Here is a 13,848-nt window from a genome sequence, read left to right on the forward strand (position 1 = left end):
CACTTAGCATAATGTTCTCAAGGTTCATCCATGTTGCAGCATGTGTCAGAAGAGAAGCATTTTTTTAAAAGATAAGAGAGATTGGAGACTAAATTCTGAAGAGAAGAAAATTGTGACATGGGTATTTATGATGTATGAGAAAAGGAAAGAATCCATACACAAGATTCGGAAGGAGGTAGCCAGAGATAGGATTCCTAGTATGGATGGAAGAATACTGTGATGGAAGGAAAGGAGGAAATAATGAGTACATGTATGAAAATTAATTTTTAAGTGCAGTGTTTTGAATCAAGAGAGTTTTAATATGATGGCTTTTGAATGTATGAATAAATAAAATAATTAATGAACAACCAGGCATTTCTGTCCCATGGGTACAAACTATAGAATTAAATAGTTGTCTTTAAAATTCTCGCTCTTGTTCAGGACAAGGCTAGATGAATATTCTTACCCTTGGAAAAAGAATTGTAAGGCCTGAATTTTCTGGGTAGTGGTCAGCAGTGTCACTTTTATATACAAGGAACAATATTAAATGAGTAAAATATACTGTCTTAGATGATCAAGCATTATTTTCTAACCAACTACTCTAAAAAACTTAGATCATAATTAACTTTTTATATAATTTTGACAATAGGAACCACTGTACACATACCAACTGGAGATATTTCAACTGAATATATAAAGTAGATTTTATTGGTAAGTAGGTTGACCAAAAAAGGTGAATTTTAACAAAATACACTTTTAAATTCTTACCTACAGTTTCTGGTCTGAGAGATGCAATAGATACCTCTGCTCCAATTAGTCCAAAAAGAAGGGGTTGAAAAATGTCCCAGGCAACTGCAATTATCTTTTCAACCTCTGCCTAAAAGAACAATAAAACACACACAGATTTTTATTATGTGAAGTTACAAATGCAAAGAATTTTATTAATTTGAGGTTTGAATTATTTGGCCTGAGATAAGCTTTATTTCTGTGCCATCTATAACTAAAAGGTTAGCTAGAACAGAGCAAAAAAATTGCATGAAGATCTTTCTAATAGTTAAGATACATTAGGTGTTTTAGCATTCTAAATATTAGTTTGCACATGGATGTTAATAAAAAAGATTCTTAAAATCTTACGAGGACTCCTACTTCTGAATACATCGTGTGTGTGTGTGTGTGTGCATGTGTGTATACATATTGTAATATATAGTAGTGTTTTGTAGTTTAAAATTGTATGTCACCTTTCCCTCAACAATATGATTCAGAGAGCTTGCAATATTGGTACATATATGTAGATATGCCTCTATTACTGCTGCATAGTAATCTACAGTATGGAAGTACCATAGTTTATTCAATAATTTCTTTATTGACAGATCTTTAAATTGTTTCCAGTTTTATCTGTACAAAAAAAATACTTTTTAAGATTATCTCAAATCATGCACAAGAGTAAAATCCAGGTTTACTAAAGTGATTATCAGTGCAATTTATCACTTTATTGCCCATTATCTCCAATTCCTCTTTCACTGTTGCTCCACAGAATATACAGCTGGGCCTTTAAAATATTTTTCCTTTGCCAGGTAGCACCATGTTAAACTTTGTCAATAGAGTGTGCTAAAGAGATATTGCATGCTGAAGGTGCTTTTCTTCCTGGTTTCTATGGCTCTTCCTATCAAGATCTTATAGCTTGCACTGGTGGCTTTAGCTCTAGATTCCTGCATCCCAGGTGGCTTTTCCAGTATCAGGGTCCTACAGTTCATGCAGTCAGCAGCACCTAGTGGCCATTAGGTTCCCTAGCATACTCCTGGGGCAGTTTCATAGCAGATTCTCTTGATCAAGATACCTCCCCATTCACCCTAGGGGATGGATCTCCTGCAAATTGGGAAGGTAGATTTTCAGCAAATTCTGCAAGCACAGCACCACAGCGACTTCTCTAGGCTCTGACAAAGTCTGGATCTCAGCCCTGCAGGCAGGAATGAGGAGGAGACAGGCTTAAGGGGATGATCTATTATAGCCATAGGCATAGCTATTCCTATATTCTTTAAGGATGTCTTCACATCTTACTAGCCAATATCTTGTTACTCGAATCCCTGGTTTGGTTAATAATCAACTTTCCCTATTCCAGTTACTATGTGATTTCTCTTTCCTCATGGGACTCTAATTGATACAAGAACTAACTTTGTAACACATAATGCCAAAGACTCTAGGAAAACAGTGACACAACTGACTAGAGTAAAATTAAAATGTTCTGTGGAGAAAGAAGCCATAAACCAAAAAAGTGCAAACTAGAAGAAAATATCTGTACCATGTATAACAGAATAAGAAACATTAGCCAATCAATAAAAAAAGACAAAGACAGTAATAGAAAAATGGGCAATGAACCCAGAGACAACATCATTATACTGAATAGGCAAAAGGGGGAAGCATTCCTTTTGAGAACCAGAATAAGACAAGGATGCCCACTTTCACCACTCCTATTTAAGCAGAGTACTGGAAGTCCTAGCAAGAGCAATCAGGCAAGAGAAAGAAATAAAAGGCATCCAATTAGGAAGAGAGGAAGTCAAACTATTTCTCTTCACAGATTATACTATACCCAGAAATACTATACCAAGAATAATATAGAGATGCTATACCTAGAAAACTTCATAGTCTCTGACCAGAGGCTTCTAGATCTTATAAACAACTTCAGCAAAGTTTTAGGATAAAAAATCAATGCACAAAAATCAGTATTTGTATACACCAATAATGTACAAGCTGAGAGCCAAATCAAGAACGTGATCTCATTCACAATCGCCACAAGAAGAACAAAATATCTAGGAATACAGCTAACCAGGGAGGTAAAAAATCTCTGCAATGAGAATTACAAAACACGGCTGAAAGAAATCAGAGATGATACAAATGGAAAAACATACCATGCTCATGGATAGGAAGAATCAATATTGTTAAAATGGCCATATTGTCCAAGGCTATTTACATATTCAATGATATTCCTATCAAACTACCAATGACATTTTTCACAGAATTAGAAACAAAAATTCTAAAATTCATTTGGAATCAAGAAAGAGCACAAATAGCCAAAGCAACACTAAGCAAAAAGAGCAAATCCAGGGACAGCACACTACCCAACTTCAAACTATACCACAAGGCTACAGTAACTAAAACAGATGGTACTAGTACAAAAACAGACACATAGACCAATAGAACAGGCTAGATAATCCAGAAACAAAACTGCACACCTACAACCATGTGATCTTTGATAAAGCTGACAAAAACAAGCAACTGGTAAAGGACCCCCTATTCAATTAAATGTGCTGGAATAACTGGCTAACCATATGCAGAAGATTGATGCTGGACCCCTTCCTTACACCATATACAAAATCAATTTAAGATGAATTAAAGACTTATATGTAAAACCGAAAACTACAAAGCCCCTAGAAGATACAGGAAATACCATTTTGGACACTGGCCCAGGCAAAGACTTCAAGATGAGGACTCCAAAAGCAATTGTGACAAAATCAAAAATTGACAAGTGGGACCTTATTAAACTAAAGAGCTCTGCACAACAGAAGATACTACCAATGGAGTAAACAGATAACCTTTAGAACAGGAGAAAATATCTGCAAACCATGCATCTGACAAAGGTCTAATGTCCAGAATCTTTAAGAAACTCAAACAAATCAACAAGCAAAAAACAACTCCATTAAAAAATGGGCAAAGCACATGAACAGACACTTCTCAAAAGGAGACATACATATAGCCAACAAGCATATAAAAATGCTCAACATCACTAATCATTGGGGAAATGCAAATCAAAACCGAAATGAGACACCATCTCTCATCAGTCAGGATGGCTATTATTATTTTTTTAATATTTAAAATTAACCACAATATCTGAGCTTGTGGAAGTAAACTGGGTGACCAAATTTCAAAGGAAACATAACTGTACATCTTTTGATACTTTTTAATTTTTTGCGAAATTTATTTCAAATTCAGGGACACATGTGCAGGTTTGTTACACAGGTAAACTTGTGTCATGGGAATCTGTTGTACAGATTATTTCATCACTCTGGTATTAAGCCTAGTATCCATTAGTTATATTTTTCCTGATCCTATCCCTCCCACCCTCCACCCTACAATATGCCCCGGTGTGTGTTGCTCTCCTCTACATGTTCATGTGTTCTCATCACTTAGCTCCCACTAAGTGAAAACGTGGTATTTGGTTTTCTGTTTCTATGTTAGTTTGCTAAGGATAACGGCCACCCACTCCATCTATGTCCCTGAAAAGGACATGATCTTCTTTTTCATGGCTGCATAGTATTCAATGGGGTATATATACCACATTTTCTTTATTCAATGTATAATTAATGGGCATTTATGTTGATTTCATGTCTTTGCTATTGTGAATAGTGTTGCAATGAACATACTCATGCTTGTGTGTTTATAATAGAATGATTTATATTCCTTTGGGTATATACCCAGTAATAAGATTGCTGAGTCAAATGTATTTCTGTCTTTGGGTGTTTGAGGAATCACCACGCTGTCTTCCACAACGGTTGAATTAATTTACACTTCCACCAACAGAATGGCTATTATTAAGTAAAAAAATAACAGATGATGGTGAGGTTGTGGAGAAAAGGGTATGCTGATACACTGCTAGTGGGAATGTAAGTTAGTTCAGCCAATGTGGAAAGTAGTCTGGAGATTTCTCAAATAAACAGAACTACCATTTGACACAGCCATTCCATTATTGGTTATATACCCAAAGGAATAGAAATCATCCTACCATTAAGACACATGCATGTGTATGTTCATTAAAGCGCTATTCACAATAGCAAAGACATGGAATCAACCTACATGCCCATCAACAGTAGATAGATAAATAAAATGTGGTACAGATACATCATGGAATACTATGCAGATATAAAAAATGAAAAAAGCTGGAGGCATCACACTACTTGAATTCAAACTACACTACAAGGCTACAGTAACTAAAACAGTAATGGTACTGGTACTAAGACAGACACATGGACCAAAAGAACAGGCTAGAGAACCCAGAAATAAAGCTGCACCCTTACGATCATCTGATATGTCACAAAGCCAACAAGAACAAGCAATGTGGCAAGGACTCATATACACTATGTACATATATACCATGGAATACCATGCGGTCATAAAAAAAAACAATGAAATCATGTCCTTTGCAGTGACATCAATGGAGCTGGAGGCCATAATCCTAAGCTAATTAATGCAGGAACAGAAAATCAAATACCACAGTTATCACTTATAAGTGGGAGCTAAACAATGAGTCCACAGGGACACAAAGAAGGGCCTGATAAACACTAGGGCCTATTTTAAAGTGGAGGGTGGTAGGAGGGTGAGGACTGACAAAGTACCTATCAAATAGTATGCTGATTGCCTGGGTGACAATATTATCTGTACTCCAAGCCCTTGCAACACATCATTTATCCATGTAACAAACCTGCACATGTACCCCTTGAAACTAAAATAAAAGACGAAAAGAAAAAAAAAAAGAAAAATAGGCAAAACATATGCACAACTAATTCACAGAAGAAGAGCTATAAATAGTCACAAAATCTAAGACACTAATACTGAGTAATCATGAAACACAAATTAAATTGACATGCCTTTTGTTTTTTTCAAGGGGGAACACCACATTGGAAAAATACTAAAAAGTTTTAATAATGAAAAGTATTCATGACTTTGTAAGGAAACTTACCACTTGACAGGACGGCAAATTGATAATGCTTTTTTGGAGGGCAATTGAGCAGTACCTGTTATACTGTCTAAGAATTTACATAGAACAGATTTTCTCATAACTAAAAAGAAGCTGTATTTTTGGATGACATTTCAATGCTTATAATTACACAATTTAAGGATCTGCAATATATACACCAGGTCCTCAAATAATGTCGTTTCTTTCAACGTTGTTTCTCTCCAATAATGAGAAAAAAGAAATCAATTCTTCATGTTCTCCCCATATCTGCAAGCATTTTCTGTAATTTGGTTTCCTCCTAAATCCCAAAGATGTTCTCATTAGGTGAACTGATGTGTCTACATGGTCCCTATCTGAATGAGTGTGGGTGTGTGTGAATGCACCCTGTGATGGGATGGCATCCTGTGTAGGGTTGGTGGCTCCCTTGTGCCCTGAGCCTCTGCGATAGGCTCAGGCCTATTATCTTACTTCTTTTTATTAACCTTTCTGAAATGTATGTGTAGATCACAATTATTTCAATGTTTAATACTCACAGTGTTTTGCTTTTTATTCAGAAGTTTGGTGATGCTTTTGTGACCAGAAATACGCCTTAGGAACTTAGCTCTTGTTTATATCAATTGGCCTATGGTAAAATTGGTTTTGTTATTTGTCCTTTCACTTCAAGTTGCAGCTTCTGAGAACCTACTGACAGTGCTAAAATGAGGACTATTAATATATTCAGCAGTTTGACAAAGAAGGATTACAATGTTTCTTTGTATTCTTTATTTGTATTATTTCTGGTGTGTTTATAGGGGGAAGATTCTATTTCCATTCAGCTTACAAGTGTTGAAAGAGAGCATATGTGAGGGCATTGGTTGATTTATTTAATAGTTCTATTTCTATAGCGTGCAAAATGTTGTTTTCATCAGATAACGAGTTAGGTTTGAACCTTCCACCACTAACTGCAAGCCACTTGCCTCTCAGTACCCCACTTTCTCATCTGTAGAACAAAAGGTATATATTAGATAACATCTAAGATAATTTATTATGTAATGACTAATTCTGCCAAAACTACGATCTAGTTAACACCCTTCCACATATCTTTAAATTTTACTTTTTAATTTAGTTTTTTGAGTATATTATAGCTAAAGGTAAGACTTTTTTTTTTTTTTGAGGCAGAGTCTTGCTGTGTCGCCCAGGCTGGAGTGCAGTGGTGTGATCTTGACTCACTGCAACCTTCATCTCCTGGGTTCAAGTGAGTCTCCTGCCTCAGCTTCCCAAGTAGGGTGAGACTACAGGTGTGCACCACCACACCCGGGGAAGTTTTGTATTTTTAGTATAGACAAGGTTTTGTCATGTTGCCCAGGCTGGTCTAAAACTCCTGAGGTCATGTAATCTGCCTGCCTCAGCCTCCCAAGTGCTGGGATTACAGGTGTGAGCCACTGCAGCCAGCCAACGTAAGACTTTAGTTGATACTCATTGCAGTAAAGAACAAGAATCAACTCTACTAATTTTAGATTACTAAGGCTTTTGTTGCCATGACTAATTGTTTACGAGAAGTCCTCAAATGTGTTTCATATACTCAGAATACTAATGAAAGTAGGACTAAAAATATTTCTATATCAAATTATTTTTTATTTCTAAAGTGCAGACAAAGGCCAAAATTTGTATTTTGATTATAACACTTTAGACTAGTTGAACATCAGACATGGGCTTATATATTGCAAAACAGAAAAGTCAAAATGTATCTTCTGGTGGGTTTTTCATAATATCAAAACTAAAATGAATTTGCCTATAAAGAAAATGGAGTCACTGAATAGCCTATGTAAAAAAGATAAGCCCAGGGTAATGAAGACTGTGTTGTCCATTGAAAATTAAGGTCATTTGACACGTTTGTATGCATCATTAGTAAGAATGTGAAAAAATATCAATTACTTTGAAGGACCAAGAAAGGAGAAAGTTAAGATAAATGGAAGTTTCCTCATGAGTTGGATATCTACTTAAGTTTACACTTTTTTGAAAGAACATTTTAAGATTCAGAAAATCCAAAATACTGTATCAAAAAAATCTGTAAAAGTCATTAGAAGCAGCACTAGATTTGACAACAAAGAGAAGCAGCTTTAAAAAAGGTGAGTGCATCTGAATACAACAAACAAATGGAAAGATTAATGCTTATAAGAAAACCAAGCACAAAGTATAAAATAATATCAGAAAACTATGGACACAAACAGAATTTTATAAAATATTTTAGCTTTTCAAAGTCTAATAAGTTAACAACAATACTGCTACAGCACTGTAGAATTGACAAGTGTGTCATTTCCATTTTCTCACATAATAGTTACAGCAATTTTTTAGATGATTATTGTATTCACTTTAGAGTTGAGAAAACTGACTATTTGAGAAGGCAAATGACTTGCTTGGGATTATACAGCTAGAAAGTCGTAGAACTGGGATTGGCATCCCAATCTCCATATTTTAAATCTTATGCTCTTAGTATGATATCATGCTGTTCTGGAGGTAACTATAAAAATAATAAGAGTTATTATTTACTGAATGTATTCTATGATTAAGCACTTTTCTTAGTGCTTTGTATAGGTTATTTTACCTAATCCTCCAGTCAGTGAAGTTGTTTGTCATCATCACTGGGAAGTTAAATAACTTGTACATGGTCAGACACACCTAGTAAAAGCTGTAGAGTTGAGATTGGCCTGAGGAGTTGGAGCTCTTGGCCCTATGCTATCCTTTAGAATAAGGTAAGAAAAGGAATCCAAACTCAGGACTTTGGTTTGGTTCCTACAGGAATAAGAACTTTCCTGGGTACTAAATTAGAAAAGATATGGAGAGTGCCTGCCGCATGACAGAGTCAATAAACATTACTTTTCCTTCCTTTCTTTGGGGAACCATGTTGATATATTCAAATGGTGTATTCTTTTTTTTCTTTTTTCTTTTTTTTTTGAGACGAAGGCTTGGTCTGTCGCCCAGGCTGGAGTGCAATGGCACGATCTCGGCTCACTGTAACCTCCGCCTGCTAGGTTCAAGCAATTCTCTGCCTCAGTCACCTGAGTAGCTGGGACTACAGGCGTTTACCACCATGCCCGGCTAATTTTTTGTATTTTTAGTAGAGATGGGGTTTCACCATGTTGGCCAGGCTAGTCTCGAACTCCTGATCTCATGATCCGCCCGCCTCAGTCTCCCCAAGTGCTGGGATTACAGGTGTGAGCCACCGCATCCAGCCTCAAATGGTATATTCTTATCCTGGCTCTGCCACTTACTTTTTGTCCTCTGGTCAAATATTTTTGAACTTCACAATATACTTAGTATTTGTAAGCCTTGGTATCCTGATTTTAAAAGTTGCTGTAATATTTACCTTTCAAGATTATTGTTAAGAATAAATAACATATATTTCACTAACAAAGAGCTCTTCAAAAAAAAATTAAAACTATTATAAGAGACTGATAGATCTGACTACATTAAAATGTAAAATATCTAAGTGTTAAAAGTGAACAATATAAAAAGGTACAAAGATTACTTAGACTTGTTGCTGGGACTAATCGTTTAACAGAAGTCCTCGAATATATTTCATACACTCAGAATAGTAATGAAAGTAGAAGGACTAAAAAGATTTCTGTATCAAATTATTTTTTATTTCTAAAGTGCAGACAAAGGCCACAATTTATATTTTGATTATAACACTTTAGACTAGTTGAACATCAGACATGGCTTATATATTGCAAAACATAGAAAAACACAAAAAAGTTACAACGTATCTTCTTGTGGGTTTTTCATAATGTCAAAACTAAAATGAATTTGCCAATAAAGAAAATGGAGTTATTGAATATGCTGTGTATAAAAGATAAGCCCAGAGTAATGAAGACTGTCATCACTTATATAGATGTGTGTATTGGGGGTGTATCTTACAGATGGATAATCAACACACATTATGCTTTGGAAGATAATGAACAAAAGACCTATCAAAGAAAAAGAAAAAAAAAAGTGGCTAAATATGTGAAAAACTGTTTAATTTCACTGTTTAAAGAAACACAAAATAAACAAGATGCAACTTTTTACCTATCAGTGTGGCTAAAGATTAAAAGGAATAATTTTTTTTTTTTTGGGATGGAGTCTCGCTCTGTCGCCCAGGCTGGAGTGCAGTGGCCGGATCTCGGCTCACTTCAAGCTCCGCCTCCCGGGTTTACGCCATTCTCGTGCCTCAGCCTCCCGAGTAGCTGGGACTACAGGCGCCCGCCACCTCGCTCGCCTAGTTTTTTTGTATTTTTTAGTAGAGACCGGGTTTCACCGTGTTAGCCAGGATGGTCTTGATCTCCTGACCTCATGATCCACCTGTCTCGGCCTCCCAAAGTGCTGGGATTACAGGCTTGAGCCACCGCGCCCGGCCTAAAAGGAATAATATTTTAAGCCAGTGGTTCAGTGTAGTCCCTAGACTGGCAGCACGAGCCTCTTCTGGAAATTAATTAGAAGAACAAATTCTCAAGCCCCACCACAGTCTAAAATCAGAAATTTGCAATAGGGCCCAGAATTCTAATTTAACAATCCTTCTAGGTAATTCTGCTAAAGTTTGAGAAAACTGTTCTAAGGTGAAGTTGTAATGAGCCAGGTACTTCATATTTTACTGGAAGAAAAGTAAATGGATAGAACTCTAGAAAGCAGTTAGGTAACATGTGTCAAAAACCTCAAAATGTTCATATTATTTGACCCCCAAAATTTACTGTTAGGAATATTCCTTAAGGAAGTGATCAATTTCTGATCATTTCAGCATAATTTAAAGTAGCAGAGACTGGAAATAACCTTATAACTATACATAAAGGAATGAGCTAAAAAAAAAAAACCAACTATGGTGCATCCATGTGTGTAGATAAAGAGATTCACATAGGAGAGTTACTAGAGGTAAATATTTTAAAAAATGTTAATAGTTATCTTTCTGGTTGTGGGGTTACACTGACCTTCTATGTAGCAGGGCTACAGGAAATATAAACAAAGGGAACAATGGTTTGGTTTATAAGAATCATATCTAGATAACCACATTACAGTTTCTCTGAATACAGTGTAATTGGAATTGATTAAAATTTCCCTTTCCCTCCTTTTTCTTTCTGTGCTCTTATCCAGTGCCCACTTGCAGGAGGTATCAGTCTCTCTTTGATTTCCCTGTTGCTAAAACTGTTTTTATGCTCTGTTTCAATGATATTGCTCCTTCTCATTGTTTATTCTTTTTATGCTATCATTTATGAATTTAGAAACTAAATTTTAAACTGTAAAAGTTTAGAATTATGTTTTAATATACATGGTAAGTGTTACTCAAACAGATGTCAAAATATAAAATTGTGTCATGCACAATAATGCTACAGTTGTACTATAGCATAGTATAAGTCACCTTGGAGTCAAATAAATCTGAGCCTAAATCTCAGTGCCATTTTCTAATTTTGTGACCTTGGACATATTATTTAAGTCTTTCTGACTTATAGCTTCTATAAAGTAGAAATCATAATACTTTTTCAAAGATATTTTTGCAAAAATAAATGACCACATCCACTTAGTGCCTCATACAGAGCCATACAGAGTAGCAATAAAAATTTATTAATTCCTTTTTATCTTTTTACCCATGACAGTATAATATAATGAGTTGCTTTCAATTTGAGCAAGATTTTTAAAGAGGTGGTGATAGAAAGCATTTCTGTTACACTGTTATGAGAATGAATGTTATTTACCCAAAATGAATGCTGTCTATGGAAGATCCTCACAAGATCCACTTAATTGAGTTATGATTATATATCTCATCTCAAAATTTATAACGTTTCCATATTTTTCATATGGCATTATTTTAATTACTTAAGCTTAATTATTTTGAACAGCTGTCTTCAGGCTTTATAAGATTATCTCAAAATGATACAGCTGCATTTATTTTAGGTCACCGACATCTTTGTTAAGCAGAATAGCATATGATCCTATCAAGTTGAAATCTACAAAAATGCATCTGGAAATTAAAATAAATAAATGACAACCAGTGAATTTCCATAATACATATAAACCAAATGAACATTCTTAATCTTGAAAATCAGTATGAAAAACCAAAGCAACCTTATAAAAATGGCAAAGGCTTTTGAACAAACTGGGTAGTAATCATATGAAAATATGATTAGCATTGCGCATAAATAAATGAAAATCAGAATAATGAGATATATTTTTAATTCATATCAGCAAATATCTCAAAGACTTATACTCAGATCAGAAAAACAGATCCTCTCACATAATATTGGTAAAAACATAAATTGGTACAGTCTTTTAAAAGGTCAAATTGATATTATCAAAAGTATAAATGTGAGTCCTCTTTCCTAGAGCAATCTTATTTCTAGAAATTTATTGTATAAACTAAAATATATACTATATTTTGTTGATTTTAAGACACATATTTTTATATTTTAACATTTCTGAAATTAGAATGTTATGTTATAGTTTAATTGGCACTAATTTTTTTCTTTCTTGATATGAAATAATTGTGTTTTTTACAACTGACAGACTCAGAGTTTATGAAATATGGTATGTAAGGATATATTATTGAAGCACTGTTTATCTTGGCAGAAAACTAGAAGCAACATAAATATCTATAAAATGCAATACTCTGTAGCCATTACAAAGAATAAGGAAGGCATTACTGTAGTATGACCATGATATATTTTAAGTAAAGGCATCAAGTTATAGATTGATGTGTAAGGAGAAAAAAAAGATGAACACTGGGTGTACATTTGCATATGCATATAATACAGCTTTTATAATGAAATATTTTATTAATTTGATACTAAGAAAGTATCTGGAAAGCAAACTTAATCTCATTAGAAAAGAGTCATGAGCAGAAAAACTTAAAATGAAATTCACCTTTTCGCTGGTCCATCCCATGCCTGCAAGGAAAGCCATGACCAACGTGCACAGTCCTCCTGATCCAGGGAAACCAAAATGCACACTGCTGAACACAGCTAGCACAGACAACCCCAGCACAAGGAATGTTCTCTTATACACAAGTTTGTCCTTTAGGAGAAAAAAATTCATTTGCTCCATTATTTCAAATCCCTGATTTTTAATGATTGATTTTTTTTCCATATCTAGGATTTAGAAAGAAAATAAAAATTAAAATATCTATATAAATAGACAAAACAAGGGCACTACATAACATTTACTTTCTTTTCTTCAACAAAAGCAGAGTTAGCACACTGCAAAGGTGAACTCTTCTTTCAGGAACACCAATTCTTTTCCTCTGCAGTTATCAATGCAGAATTTAACAGGACTTAATGAAGTAGCAGAAAAAAAAGTACATGAGCTTTGGAGCTGGACAGACCAAGGTTAAACTTATATCTTTTATACATCATTGGCGTATGTAGTGGTCACATTACTTAACCTCTCCAAGCTTTGTTTCCTGAAAGCATTTACATCATAGGGTTTGTGTAAAGGTTAAATATATATCTCTATTATTTTCAGGCTCTATGTTTACTGTTTTAAATTTGACGCCCCCTTGGTTTTTCTTTCTAAATCTTTGAAAACCAGGAAGCTTTAAGAGGTTCTAGACTGACAGTAGTTTTTGTTGCTGTTGTTTTAAAGTCTAAGAACTGTGTACCTTTTTCCCTTTACTTTTCCCTATCCAGGCTTTTAAACTTCTTGATCACTTTAGAAAGTAGGTCTTTAAAAGTGCTTGACTTGGCAAAGGCATGAAGCTCTGAAGGTGAATTACCTGAGTTCATTCCCAGTTCCACTGCTTTCTAGCTATGTGACTTTGTTCAAGTCACTTATCCTGCCTAAGCCTCAATTTCCTTATCAGTAAAATGGTCATAGTAATAGAAATCTCTTTATGAACTATTTTGTGGGTTGTACTAGAGCAGTGCTTTCCAACAGAATGTTTAGTGATGATGGAAATGTTCTGTATCTGCTATAGTCACATGTAGCTAGTGGCTACTCTACTGAACAAAGTGGCACTAGATGATGACTGACTGATTTATGTATGTGTGTATGCATGTATGTATTAGATATGGGCTCTTGCTATGTTGCCAGACTGGACTCAGACTCCCAGAGGGATCCTTTTGCCTCAGCCTCCTGAGTAGCTGGGACTACCAGGCCTGGCTAGAATCTAAGGTATTTTGATACTAAAAAAGGGTACAAAA

The 13,848-nt window shown here is 35.0% G+C and overlaps 1 protein-coding gene across 7 annotated transcripts in view; it reads right to left on the reverse strand.

Moving 5' to 3' along the window:
* The window catches only part of SLC9B2 (solute carrier family 9 member B2), a 94,616-nt gene that overhangs the window by 45,540 nt on the left and 35,228 nt on the right, over positions 1–13,848 (reverse strand). For all 7 annotated transcript variants that reach the window (XM_030915042.1, XM_030915045.1, XM_010363331.2 and 4 more), the window contains 2 exons: positions 12,575–12,724; positions 748–856 (listed from right to left, as the gene is read on the reverse strand). In XM_030915042.1, the coding sequence (XP_030770902.1) occupies positions 748–856; positions 12,575–12,724 (259 nt within the window). The remainder of the gene's footprint in view (positions 1–747; positions 857–12,574; positions 12,725–13,848) is intronic.

The sequence above is a fragment of the Rhinopithecus roxellana genome, chromosome 2 (genome assembly GCF_007565055.1).
Source record: "Rhinopithecus roxellana isolate Shanxi Qingling chromosome 2, ASM756505v1, whole genome shotgun sequence".
Classification (NCBI taxonomy): Eukaryota; Metazoa; Chordata; class Mammalia; order Primates; family Cercopithecidae; genus Rhinopithecus; species Rhinopithecus roxellana.